Raw genomic sequence first — 14,071 nt, forward strand, 5'->3', positions numbered from 1 at the left:
GAGTAACATCCAGGTATGAACAATCCTTACTGTGGGAAACTGGACTGAGCTCTCCCCCGATGTCCTCACTGATGTGCAGCAGTGTTGCCTCTTCTTATCTTTTAGATGGTTTTGCCCCGTAAGCATCTTCCACCTTCCCAGCACTCAGGCAGAAACGGTGAAGGATCTTATTGCTGGATCATGCTGTCGTCCTTGTCAACCCTTGTTTTACTTCCTAATTTTTGCAGAATCAACCAATTTAAAGTACTTTTCCTCTTTTCTGATCTCATTAAAATCCAAAATATAGAAAAGTATCAAAGCCATAAACTGGACTTGCAAAAGCACCGAAATTACCATAAAGCCACAGAAGAAAATGTTCTTTTTTATTATTTTCCAAAACTAAGAAGTATAGAGAATGATCTCCCTCATGTGGCATCTCCACATGAGGGCGTGGCATTGTACACCAAGTGCCATTATAAACTCAAATAACAGAAATTCAAATAGACTTGTTCAGAATTTGATTGCAGAGGTTGTACTGAATAAAACTCACAAACACAGAGAAACTGAAATCCATTGTATTTAACATATTTTACAGCAACAGAAGACCTTAACTGAAACATGTACACATTGTACATTTTTTATGCTGCTCCCTGAATTGGACGATTAGAATGAACATGTAGCTTTATACAGTCACAACAGAAGCCATCTTGTAGAGAGACACATTTCTGGAGTCATTGGTCCTCTTTGATGGTGCACAGATATGTTTTTTTCCTCTTAAGACTTCATTTTCCTCTCCTTTTCCACCAGTAAAGGAAACCAGGGGATATCTGCTGCAGACAGTAATGTATCCAGTCAGAAACTATAGTAACAGTATAAGCTAGTGAGTATTTGGTACATTATCCAGGCTTTTTTATATTGGAAGGTGTTAGTACGTTAACAAACCTTTTTGGATGCTTAAGTCTGCATGCAGTTGCACAGTGAACTGTACAGCCAAGTAAAATGAGGAAGCTCCCCACCAGGCCAATGTACAGGGCTGGTCCGATGTCATAGCTGAGGAAGTGACAGTTAAAATTGGATGCTGGCTTGTATTTTTCTCACATTAACCCATAAATGAGTGTTTTTGAAAGTTCACATTACCTCAGTTTTGACGGATCTGCTTTGGCGTGTAAAAAAGCTGCAACCACTCTGTTTGTGTATAAACAATAAGCAGCCACGTCTGATAGGCCTGCATGAGGGGGAGCCGATGACACATGGGAAAAAAACAGGAAGAACCACTGAGTGCATGCCCTGAGACACTGCTGTCACTGTGGCTGAGGCTTTGTAAATGTAAACAGATCACACTCACAGCCGAGCAGATGGAAAGCACACGCTGTTATTAACATCCTGTCATTACTCTTAGGGTCTCCACCGATGTGTGTGCACTCCAGTCCGAAGAATGTGAGCACTACACCGATCAGTCCGAGGCAGAGGCCGATCATCAGGAGCCCCCTGACTGCCTGGATGTACGCTGTTAAAACACACAACTGAGATGTAAATTAATTAATTCATGGCTACGGTTGTCAAAGATTCAAAGGAAATCAATGATTGTTTGTCTTTGTACTCACGTTTGACCGCCCACAGCACCCCGAAGTCTACACAGTTCACCAGAGCAGTGGAGTCTTCATAGCAGTCCCTCCAGAGGTCAGACCAGTACCAAGCTGTCAGCACTACAGAGGAGCCCCCTTGACCCCCCAGCTGGGCCACCCTCAAGACATAGACACAGAAAAGAGGTCAAATTCTTACATATTCTGGCTTTTAGCCTCGATTTTTTTGGAGTCCAGCTACAAAAAACTCCAGTGACATTAGTTTTTCAAACTTTGAAAAGCTCCTCCAGAGCCACAAAAGATATTATAATATATATATATATATATATATATATATATATATATATATATATAATCTGTGCATTGCCATCGTACACTGAAATGTATTTTGTTCTGTAAATAATTTAGACAAACTATTTGGAAGAAAAGAAAATCAAAGGGCAAAAGGACAACAAACCCATTGTTTATAAGAACCGTAAACAGAGAAAGATATTATACTTATAATTCAGAGATTGTTCAACTCTCAAACCAACCAAAGTTTTAGTTATTGTTTTTTATCTTCAAATCCAAAAGTTGGACTGCAACAAAATAGAACTGTATCCTCTGCAAATTATTGTTATTTATTGCATGTATATGAAATTTTTCAGATTCTTTCTTTACCAAGCTAAAGAGCACCTGGTGCATTCTTCTGTTTTTTCCTCCAACTCTTATTCGCTTACCTCCAGTGGTCCATAGCAAGGGTGCAGCCCACGAAGCCCCAGCCCAATAAGCAGAGCAGCAGGCCCAGGATCTGAGCCAGTCTCCTCCACATCCCCTCAGTCTGGTAAACTGAAGAGCTTTCACTTACTATCTACAAATATTTACTGAGATGTTCAGACATTGCAGCATGTAAAGCATTTGTAAAGTTAGCGCACTCTTGCTAATAGTGAGGTAACCTAAATTCAACTGGAAAAGCAGAGCCAATAAGGCCGGATGTGTTGCTGCCTCCCTACCTTGTAAAGGTGGCCCACCAGTCATTTAAGAGAATAAAAGCCACAAGGGTTTTGCCATAGAACTCCAGTCTTCTCACAGCGGCTGCTTGTGTGTTTGTGTGAAGGTTTGGAAAAACAGGACAGCAGACACTGTTTACTGTCAACCAGACCTGCCTAGCCTGGTGGACATTTATTTGTTGTCTGAAAGGTTACACAAAGGCTGACAGTATAATTTGAAATGGATGTGTGCCTTAGTTTACATGAACAACAGGCAGCAGGAACTTTACATAATATGTCTGTAAAACAGATTTGTTTTAAAAAGGATTCGTCTTTATTAATACAAAACACATATTGCTTTGCTTTCAACACATATTCACGAATTGAATAGAAAAGTACCAGATCATCTGTCCATCACATCTGTTATAATTTATTTCTCACATAATGGCTTGCATTTTTTTCAGATGTAAGAGTTTTTGATGAACGACTTCTCACTCCTGGAACTGCCTGACAGCGACGACACTGTCCGGCCGCTGCTGCTGCTGCTCGACTCTGACAGAGTTGATCCGCTGGACCTGGACGAGGCACCAGACTCCGACCCCGATCGTGACCCTGACCTCGACCCCAAGGACCTGGCTGTTCGCCCAGTCTTCGATGACCGCCCTGACCTGGCTGTGCGTCCGGATTTCGATGTACGTTCTGATCTCGAGGAAATGCCGGACAGGTCTGAGCGTTCAGACTTGGAAGACAGCTCGGAAACGGAGGACACTTTGGTCTTAGTGGTGATCTCAGACACTGTGGACAGAGCTGTGGTGGACTTGTTCTGCTCAGGATCTGGTAGTGGCTTGATCACTACCCTGGAGAGAGAGAGACACACTGTTGTCAAACATGATAAACCTGCTGAACCCTTCTTATATATAAAGGAGGCAGAAGTTGATTTTCTGTTATATATGAGCAGCTGTATTCATTGTAGTCACTTCATATATGAGGAATGTAGAGATACTGCAGACCAACATCACCGCCATTGCTTTTTCCTACAGTAGCCCAAACTGGACAAACCAAACAGTGGCTCTAGAGACGGCCTTTCATGTTTTTACCGTGAAGTGGCAGCTTGATTTTGGTGGCGGAAATGCAGAGGGATAATATTTGCTGGTGTTAGCTTTTGGGTTTTGAGAAGATGCTTGTGGTCGTAAATGATGACATCATTTTGGAAAAAGCCACTGTCACCTGAAGGCCACCTTAGGTTGGAAAAGGAGGGGTTAGGAGAGGGGTAATTGGTTGCTATCTGCAACCTCACCAGAAGATGCCACTAAATCCTATAATAGCTCTCCAGAACCGAATAAAATGTGTCAGCTGAAAAATATATCTTATGAAATTGGCAAGCTGAGAGAAGAGGTTACAGCGTAGGTTAAATCTGCTGATTTGTTTGGCAGCCAGAGTGACGCAAAACAGTTAAGTCACACCAAAACACTGAGCTGAAAGATGCTAAAACCCTTATAATCACCATGAATGAGTTATTTATTATGTAGTATATAATGAAGTATAATTTGGACACTTGGGAAAGGTTTTGTGTCAGTGCCTGATTGACTGGTGGCTTTCTATGACGTTACTGTGACGTTTGCTCCTCTGACACCATCGGCAGCAGGATGTCAGATAAACATCCAGCTGGGTGTCAGAGACGCTCTGGGTAAAGGCGTTAAAGGGTGCTGTACTGGAATGACATCCTGAGTGTGAGAGCAAGCTGCAGAACTGGTGGACATGTATGTTCTATGAGCTCCTTCTAGTGTTGACACTGATTCATAGCATGCCGTTTTTTCCTCATTATACCTCAGTTTGTTTATACCAGGGGCCTCAGGGTTATATTACATGGTGAGAGGAAGTGTACCCACAATGAACATCTGCACACTTTAAACTGTTCAGTAGTAACAGAGCCTCAAGCGTTCTGGATAATGAGTAATGTGTATGGGTCTTGGTATTTATTGAGGAAGTGGAGAGTGGAGTTATTTACTTACTTCCCCTGATTGTTACAACAACAACAACATGTGTCTGAACTCACGTGTGCTCTCCTCCACAGAGCGGCGTACACACCGACCACAGATAGAAGAAACCACCAGTCATGTGAAAGGCCGAGCCGACCCACCCGAGGAACAACGGGGTGCCAAGGTCATACCTGTGTTTAAAAAAAGAGGTGACTGTGATATTTAAAGATTTATTATTATTAAGTCAAGTTAAATAGGTCGAGTTTAGCCTGTTAACTCACTTCAGACCATCAATGTCAGGGTTGAAGTATTCTACTGACACATACTGTGCGTAAACTGCATATCCACCTGTGGACAGCGAACCTGAGGAGAAATCATGTCGAGAGACAGAAAAAATGAATCATTACTATTTGTACTTAATAAGAACATTTCTAATAATGTTATTAGAAACTGCAGTTAGTGCTATAGACCTATTTATTGTTCTTGTTTTAAGTTCCAGCAGTCTTAAGAGGTCAAAATATACTGAACCTTTTAATAGAAGAGAAAGACATTAACTATATCAGTGTTGCCCAACTTGGGGGTCAGGACCCCCAAACAGGTCACAAGATAAATCTGAGGGGGGTCACAAAATGATTAGCAAGAAGAAAAAAAGAAAAAACATTTATGCCACACACAATTTTGATTGATTGATTTTTCTTGTCTGAATTGGTGGATAATTTTATTTAAAAAATTGTCAATATTAGACAATATTTAATTTAATATTTAGTTTAATCACCATTAAACATTATCAATCTATCAATAAATAGTGGTTCACCCTTCACTATAATCTTTTTTATCTGAAATGTAAATGTAGTTAGGTTGTGCTGTAAATCATTATTTTAGTTGATTTCCTGCCCCAAAATCCTAACATCATTCGCATGCAAACATTTGCCGTTTAGCACTATATACAAAGTACAGCTGAGGCTGAGGGTAATGTCAGTTTTGAGGGTATTTGGTCATAAACCAAAGTAATGGACAGTTAACAGTTGGATCTGATGATTGTGCTGAAAGTTAAACAAAAGTGTATGTCTTCCATCCTTAGAGCCGTGCTGCTAGCATAGCTACCAATCTCCATAATTCAAATTACAAAATTATTTTCTTTGTCAAATCACACTCTAAAAAAATGCACGTACTCTTTCCATGCACACCTTGTACACACATCTGCTGACTGCTCTCTTATTAAAACTAGAAAGTACCGCTGATTATGTGGCACCATCCGCCAGCGTAGATCTTCTTATACTTTGACCGGTCTTTTCCCCCAATGAAGGTGCACTCCATGCCCATCAGACTAAGCACAAAACCCAGCATGCCCAGGGACAGAGCTGCCATCAGCAGGCCTCGCACTATCTGGATGGAGCCTGGAGTCCAACAGCAAGACACAAATAAACATTAATAAGAGTCTAGATGTCAGTGCAGCTCCTGGCTGAATAGCTGACACTGAGTTTGTTACATGGAGTGGAAAATGTGTTACCTACCCTCTACAGACCAGAGCACAGGGAAGTCGTAACAGTTGCTGACAGCAGTTGAGTCTGTAAAACAGGATCTCCACAGGCTGGACCAGTACCAGGCCACCTTGATGATGGAGGAGCCCCCCATGCCCCCGATTGAGGTGATCTTCCAGCCCTCCATGGCCATGGTGCAGGCCACGAAGATCCAGCCCAAAACTGTCATCAGGAAACCCCAAATCTGAACCACACGAATCTGCATCTCGGGGGTTCTCGGGAGTTGATCTCCTGTCTAGATTTTACATCCAAGGAATTTTTTAGTCCTTGATCGCTCACCCACGGTCCAATTGTGATGCTTTTGTGTTTGGTCTGCAACTGTCATTCCCTTATCCCTTGCCCGGTCACTCATGCAGAGGACGTGCACATTCTGTCTACTTTTCATCCACATTCAAACAGTGGCATCCAGCCCAGCTGCTCCTCTCAGAAAAGGAGCACGATGAGCGCATCACAGGCACAAATCAGCATTGTGCTGTTGTTTTTCAGGTATTGCTGTACATGTGGGTGAGAGACAACAGTCGCCCAGGTTCCCACAGTTGAATCTGGACTGAAAATGCTCATCTAAGTATTTATCTCGAATTACCAAAGCAACCAAATGCCCCCATCAGGTTGTTCTGGTTTTTCCCTCATGTGTAGAAACATTTTGAGAGAAAGAAGATGTATTTATAGCCTCAGTCTATATGTCATAATACACAGTTTTCTTAAATATTTTCATTTTCTTAAAACTATTGTTAAATTACATGTACATTTCTGCGTGAATGACCTTTATATGTTCTGTGAAATATGTAATAACACTGCTGCCATGACCTGAGCTGCTTGAAGCATCCCTCTCGTCCAAAGCCTCCGGCTTTAAGCTGCTAGTTATTAGGCATTTTATCAAGACCTCACTGTGCTGTGGGTCTCATAATTACAGCATAACGTCTTTGTGCTGTTCTGATCAGAGTTAAATCTGAGGTAATGAGAGTTAGGGGGAGTGATGAATGTTCGCCGGGGATGAAAGAGCTCCTCTTTGTTTCTCGGCCCTCTCGGCTTATGTCAAAGTTATTGGTTGTGGTAGGGAGATATTGGAAATGGTGGACCGCTCGGTAACCTTAATTTGTTTGGTGAGGGTGGAATTAATTAGCTTTAATTAGCATGACAAAAAATGAAACAAGAATGAACAAAGGAATGCTTATGTACCCTGAGCTGACCAGGTTTTAAAGAGGCTACGACAACAGAAATCAAATAGCAAATCAAGTCAAACTTATTCCTACATGTTGCTCATGTATCCTTTAAGCAGTTAAGCTCAAAGGACACAGTTTTAACTTTTATTGAGAAGTTTCCTCAGATCTGTCAGCCATTAAATGTGCATTAACACTGTCCTCTGGTGGTGTGATTGCAGTAATGCGAGGAGGGACACGACTGCAACTTCAGCTGCTGCTGCTGCTGTGACCAGGTCAGCAGACAGGTCAGCTTTTCCCAACCTCTTTAATACAAAACAGGGTCTTCTTGCAACACCTCATCATGTTTTCTCTTCTAAAAATAGATGTAAAACTGTAAAAATAATATATTAGGCAAGCACTCACATTTTCCTCTCATATTTTCTTTTTAGTAAATCTTTGGCAACAGCTCCCTACATGCACATTTAGTGCTTCCTTTGAGTCATGAGGAAAAAGGAGGCATTAGAGAACAGTCAAAATTTAAACATAACTTGGTGCAACAGAATTTATTTTTTATCTACTCCCTGTGTAACTGTCTCACGACTCTTTATTTGTCTCTTAATTTGTGACCCCTCGTGTTGGTCCTGGCCCCAGCTGCTCTGTTAGAGGAACACACTGTGAAACTGAAGGGGCAGCACAGTAATCTCATTTTATTTTACAGGTAGGATGTTGAACGACCTCAGAATGCACACAAAGACATAACAGAGACCGTTTCAAAATGATTAGATGGATATCTAAAGCACTTTGAAAGCTTTCGGATTGTACTCAGTATTTCCTTTGAGAGATTAACTTTTTGATTGTTGTCAAGACAAAATAATTTATAAGATAGAAGGAGTTTGATGCATTGCATCCGTGCTTTAAACATCCCTATATGAAATGCAGACATTAGACAATACAATACCACCATTATATCATGGAGCATTCTGCAGGGCCCGGGACACCTGACACTTGTTTACGGATGCGAGGCGCCGGAAAGCACAGGGCGGCCGAGCTCTGCCAGCTGGTTCAAGTATCCAACCTCTGGGCCAAGAGGTTTTGCGTAACATAGCCTGGGGTTCTTATTGATAATAATTCCTAGGTGGAGATGGATGGCTGATAGGAGGGAACACCTCCAGTCAGGCCTCCAGCTCTGCGTAGCCATCTCGGGGGTCAGATGTGACCTGCTGACCCTTGGAGGTCAGATCAGTCTCGGCTGAGAAAATGAGAGAGGCCTTTAAATGATCTGTCTTTCGGCTTGGGGAAATATTAACTAATGCAACTGTCAGCTGAAGGTGTCCTCTATCTCCTTAAAGCGACAGGAGAAGAGTCATAACTACGCAGAGTTTCAAAAGTATTTTAGTTCCTTTTAGCATTTGGTTACATTTACAGAATTGTATTGCTTATAATGTGTATAATTAGAAAAAAACTTTGTGATTCTGAGAAAACAGAGCTGCTTTAAATTATGTTAAATTGTATGGAAAAATAGAGAAAAATTAGGTTCCAACCACTGAATGTACAAAACCATTACATAAGCTGTTGCAGTGAGCTCACACAAAAACATGTACTTGCTATTTGTGTCAAATCCTCTATTTCTAATGGAAGAAAAAGCTTTAAAATCCATTGCAGACTCCTTATAATATTATGTTCAAATGGAGATTTAATATGTGCGCAGGATATGGGAGACAGGCAGGAAAGGCCAGTTTGTTGAAGGTGACCGCAGAGTTTGAATGGTGTTTTGTGCCAAATCAAATTTCCTGCCCCCAAAAGAAAAACATGCTTATCTTTTACACACGGGTCATTGACAGAAATGTCCCAAAGAGCAGCCATATTTAAAGATGAATAGCTTAAAATCACAAAAACACAATATGTAAACTGTCACGTGAATTACACTTCCTTCCTTCACAGTTGAGGCACAGGAGTTGGTAAAAGTGAGAGCTGTCCTTGTCTTTTACAGGTGAAATAGTTTCTGGTGAACTGTTATGATAAATTTCATAATCAACTCATGTAACGACAAGCAAGAGTCCAATTTCACACATAGGCATTTCTTCCAAACTGCTTGGGCTGCTCCCCTGGTTCCTTGCGGAGGCTGTTGACTGTCTTGCTGTGCTTGTTGCGCGCTGATGTCACAAAGGATGCAGCTCCACCGTAGGAGTATTCAGCTCTACAAAAACAACACCGAATTACAAGGAATTAAGCCCTAAAAACAAAAGCATGCTGTATGTTTTAATCCCCATGTCAGTCAGGCACCCTTTGGCATTAACTAGAACAACAAGAGGAGACACCATGCTGAAATGTTCTCTGCAGATAATGAATACAACCTGCTGAACAGTAAGAGAGCCTCTAAGTGGTTCCAGTTGTTTTATTTATCCCACAGTAAGTTGACTGAGAGCATAGATTTAGGGTTTTTGTGGAGAGCAAGATATTAAGACAATACCTGAACATGACAAAGCGGTCAACAGTTCTTATTCCTCTCTGGAGACCACATGTATCCTTACTGGCCTGGGACCAAACTCTACTGTATGTTTCTTAATATCGTCCCTCCTCTCTACTCCTCTTAGTTGTCTTGATTTCTCCATAATATAAGGCCATACTGAGCAGGACCGTCGGCTCATAGAATGATAACCAAGGACGTCACCACAAGAGAAAGTTGGCATTCCTCGTCCGATGCACCACTTCCCTATAGCTGCCCTCAGTCAAGGTGACTTTCATTTTGAAAAAGTCCCGGTTACTCCACTGTAACAAAGGAAACATTCAGCCGCCTACGGCCGCATACTACTCTAGATGATGATTATACAGTTTGCCCTGTAGGTTCAGCAATTATGAGACAAGATGTTGAGAGAGATTACTGGATGTTTTCGACTGTTAACGTCTCTCCATTGCAGTTAAAGTAATTATTTAAATTGGCTGATTGAGTTAGCAACTCAGTGCAGTTCAGAGTCCATCCAAATCAGATTTCCTCTCAGCCCTTGATGACAGATGTGGGATCACATTAGTTGCATCCAGGATGGCAGAAAAACCAAGCGACTTGCCTGATACTGAAGCCCTCGGACAGGGAGAGACAGAAGACCAGTCCTCCGAGGATACACAGCACAGATCCAGCCCAGCCGATGAAGAGAGCGGCTCCCAGCTCAAACCTGAAGGGTTGAAGTGAAACGCACAAAGGAAATGTATGAGTGGAATTCTTTTCATCTGAATGTGGTTTTGACCTGCTGTCAAACAAATCTTTCTTTTAACCCTGATTACTTACTTCTGGGCAACAAAGAGGGGGTCAAAGAAGTCAGTTGTGATCCTGTGAGCATATATGGAGCATGCAGTCATGCAGCAGAGGCCTGCAGAGAGGATTTCTACATCAAATTCGGACTGAAATCAAAGCAGGAAGACCTAATGTAATGTAGCGACGTGATTTATTCTTAAGTTGGACAGCTTCCTAAGATGCAGCTCAAATGCTACGTTCCCCATAAATCCAGACAAGCAATATGGGTTTTACCACTGAGGATGAAGTGGAAACCGGAGAGGACGGTCAGACGAGCCTTGGTGGTCTCCGAGCCTCCTATTTTCGTGCACTTCATTCCTACCAAGGCGAGGGAGGCACCAAAGAAACCCAGACAGACAGAGGCGATCATCAGGCCCCGACACACCTGGATATAGGCTACGGGACAGAGGCAGAGAGGAGGGGAGTGCTGTGAACTAGTCCTTTTTGGTCTGTGGCCCCTAAAAATGAAGCTATGTCTTATTTTAACCACAAGATGACTCCTGAGAAGTGATTCCTTCTTCCTTCTTGACTCATGTTAAGAACATTTCAAGACCCAAACAGGTGAAAGAATCCAGAATGTCACTTGGTATTTTACTTATTTTAAGACGTCTGACCCACTTCACTTTCTTCCTGAGAATAAAATGAGTTGATTGACTCACATCTATACGGTAAAATGAAGCTGGTTAGCATAGCTTAGCATGAAGATTAAAAACCAGGGGGAAACAGAGTGTCTGGCTCTGCCCAAAAGTAACAAACATTTATATTTCACCAATTTACGGGTTCTATTTTGTCAGTTTGATCCATAACACAAGACCACAAGCTAAGCATATTTAGCGTATAAAATAGAGCTAAAAGGAGAGTAAATATTGGACTTATATTCATCAGATGTATAAAGTTATTTTACTTATTTAAATTGGGGAAAAAAGATTAGAGATATTTCCTTTAGCCCTTTAATCATCTGATGACCACTCAGATTTATCCTGGGATGTTTTGCTTTAAACCAAAGTATTGGAATAAAAGGACGGGTGTTTAAAGAACCTTTATGAATAACATTTTTTTCTCTCAAGAGCAAGTGATGACATAACAAGTGTTATCTTTGAAACTGCTTTAATGTCCCAAATTACCTCCAGACTTTAGAGTTAGAGCATCTAAGCAATGCCTTTCTCATTGTTACTAGCAAGTAATGGGAAGTGACAAGTGACCTCTGTATGACTGCATGACTTTCTCAGATTGCTTCATTCGGACACATTAGGAGGTTGTATCAGTCCAGCCCAGCTCATTCACTGAAATATACCTCAGGTGGCCTTTAACTTTAACTGTTGTTCTAGTTTGTGGCCTGGAGTCAGAGTCAAGAAAGGAAATATCAAGTTCCAAATGCATTTGTTTACAATGGTGGTCATTCATCCAAGAACAACAGGTGTTCAGGATTCGGTGCATCAGTGCTTCGGTCAGATAGATTGTTCTCAGAAACGCGCACAAAGAAAAGATAAATACATTTCTGTCTCTGATCTCAAAAACACAACATCAATCTCTGCTGCAGCCCCAGTCATCTCTGCACTCACCATCCAGAGCCAGCATTGAAGGAAAGTCCTTGCAGTTGGACACACCTGTGGAATCAGTCACACATGTTTTCCACAGGTTGGACCAGAAGGTAGCCGTGGTGATGACCGTCCCGTCCACAGAGGACACCTTCCAGTAGTCTGTAGGCAGGGTGGACGACACCAGGATCCATCCCGAGATGGTCAGGAGAAAGGCAACGATCTCTGTTGCCATGTTGCCCATTTTCCCTGTGGCTTGGAGGTCTGGACTGGGACAGGACAGAGATCTTTCCCTCAGGAGTGACAGAGAGGAGGTGGGAGGGTCGGTCCAGGACAGGTGCGTCAGCAGAGTCTCGCTTCTCCTCCACCTGCTCAGCCAAGCATCCATGCCCGAGAACCAATACTTTTAAGAGCATATCATTCACTGACGCACAATCAGGTGTATATTGTGTTTGTATGGGGTAGTAGGTGGGTGTGTGGGGTTGCGAGTGGGTGGGTGCAGAGGTGCACATCACTCCACACAGTGTGCATAGGGTCTGCAAGGGGATCTGCAGAAGGAGGAAGTCTGTAATTGAAAGGATCTGAAAAGTCTTTTGACAGAGAAGGAACAGAAGATGAGGAGATAGGAGAGATTTGAATAGTGGATTGATTGAATGAATGAAGGATGTGTTTTTTGTATTCTTTCTTCATTTGAGTTCATGTCATAAAGTTTGGATTCCCTGCACCTCATCACAATGCTGCACCAGAGCTTAGCAACCCAGTGCTTGAAGCTCTCATTATAGCAGCAGCACTAAATAAAGGTAGTGCACCCAGTGAGAGTTTAGTCCTGCAGTGGTTCAACAGCATTATAGCCCCATCCAGTGGCAGGAAGGAGACAATGTTTCCAGCTACCTGAAATGGCATTTCCATAGTTATCTGCAAACTGAATATTGGATCAGTGCCTGTAATTATAGTCTAGTGCAGTGCTTCAATCAATCTTTATTTATATAGTGGGGCGACTTTCTGCCGACAACTAATAATGAGCAATATGGTAACAGTGAATAACATGACAAGAGTTATGAATGATAATAACATGACTAATATTAGTAAAATGTGGCGTCTTTTTGACAGGGGAACCCTACATTCCTGTCGGATGAACTTGTGCACCTCATCACAGTGCTGCACCAGAACCGAGCAACTCAGTACTAAGTGACATTTTCCTGACTCTTGTGCTGCTGTGTTTCACCATTTGATGTTGTCACTGTAATTGTCACATGTGACCACAGTGGTTGTTGTTCAGCTAAAGTTACATAAAGTCTGGTTTTAATGTGTTACAGCTGCCACGTCTTGGTGTTTGTGCATTTAGCCTATTGCAGCTAGAAACTGTTCTTATTATTAGGTAAATGTAATGAAGTGAAAAGTACAATATTTCACTCTGAAATGCAGCAGAAAATAGCATGAAATGGTACCTCAGTACCTTGAAATTGTATTTACTTCACGCACAGTACTTCTGCGTGAGTTTTAATCTCGTTTTTATCAGTCTTGTTGTCATATTCTGTCCTGCTGCTGGTGCCCTTTGTTGTCTGAACACTGTGTGATTAAGTTCACGTAGGATGACATGATTTCATTTGATACTGTACTTATCAAAGCAAGATGACGGGAAGCAAACCAGAGAGGCCAAAGTAAGAGAATACCCCTGCAGGCTGGGTAACTGTATGACATGATAACATTTAGTGGAGAAACAGACTGAGTGGCTTCCTGTGCGTCCTGTCTCAGCTCACTGAGGGCTGCTGAGCAACTATATATATATATATATATATATATATATATATATATATATATATATATGTATATAGTGTAATAACATGACAGATTTTTTGAGCAATGAGTTTTTAAGTGGGGAGGAGGGAGAGAAAGGACAAAGAGGGACAGGAAGGTGAGTCAGAGGAAAAACAAAAGGCAGTCATTGAAAGGCAGTCGTACCTACAATAACAAGTAAAAATTGAACATATGAAAGTAAAATCAATCCTCTGAGGAGAATGATGCAGCCAGCCACGTACTAATGAATTCCTA

At 41.8% G+C, this 14,071-nt stretch overlaps 3 protein-coding genes across 3 annotated transcripts; all 3 read right to left on the bottom strand.

The window, feature by feature from the left end:
* Window positions 1-634: 634 nt before the first annotated feature.
* Window positions 635-2,373, bottom strand: LOC139223902 (claudin-10-like). Its single transcript, XM_070855906.1, has 6 exons — window positions 2,282-2,373; window positions 1,584-1,723; window positions 1,325-1,486; window positions 1,117-1,204; window positions 922-1,029; window positions 635-806 (listed from the first exon to the last, which is right to left on the bottom strand). Exons 1-6 carry the CDS (start codon window positions 2,371-2,373, stop codon window positions 662-664), a joined length of 735 nt encoding a protein of 244 aa, XP_070712007.1. The 3' UTR covers window positions 635-661.
* Window positions 2,374-2,989: 616 nt separating this feature from the next.
* cldn10e (claudin 10e) lies at window positions 2,990-6,267 on the bottom strand. Its single transcript, XM_070855869.1, has 5 exons — window positions 6,024-6,267; window positions 5,745-5,906; window positions 4,791-4,872; window positions 4,587-4,700; window positions 2,990-3,387 (listed from the first exon to the last, which is right to left on the bottom strand). The coding sequence occupies exons 1-5, from the start codon at window positions 6,253-6,255 to the stop codon at window positions 2,991-2,993; spliced, it is 987 nt and encodes a 328-aa protein (XP_070711970.1). The 5' UTR covers window positions 6,256-6,267; the 3' UTR covers window position 2,990.
* Window positions 6,268-9,256: 2,989 nt separating this feature from the next.
* On the bottom strand, window positions 9,257-12,263 carry cldn10a (claudin 10a). The gene is made up of 5 exons (XM_070855625.1): window positions 12,044-12,263; window positions 10,716-10,877; window positions 10,476-10,557; window positions 10,258-10,362; window positions 9,257-9,389 (listed from the first exon to the last, which is right to left on the bottom strand). The coding sequence occupies exons 1-5, from the start codon at window positions 12,261-12,263 to the stop codon at window positions 9,257-9,259; spliced, it is 702 nt and encodes a 233-aa protein (XP_070711726.1).
* Window positions 12,264-14,071: the final 1,808 nt, after the last annotated feature.

This window comes from Pempheris klunzingeri, chromosome 24 (assembly GCF_042242105.1).
Source record: "Pempheris klunzingeri isolate RE-2024b chromosome 24, fPemKlu1.hap1, whole genome shotgun sequence".
Taxonomy (NCBI): domain Eukaryota; kingdom Metazoa; phylum Chordata; class Actinopteri; order Acropomatiformes; family Pempheridae; genus Pempheris; species Pempheris klunzingeri.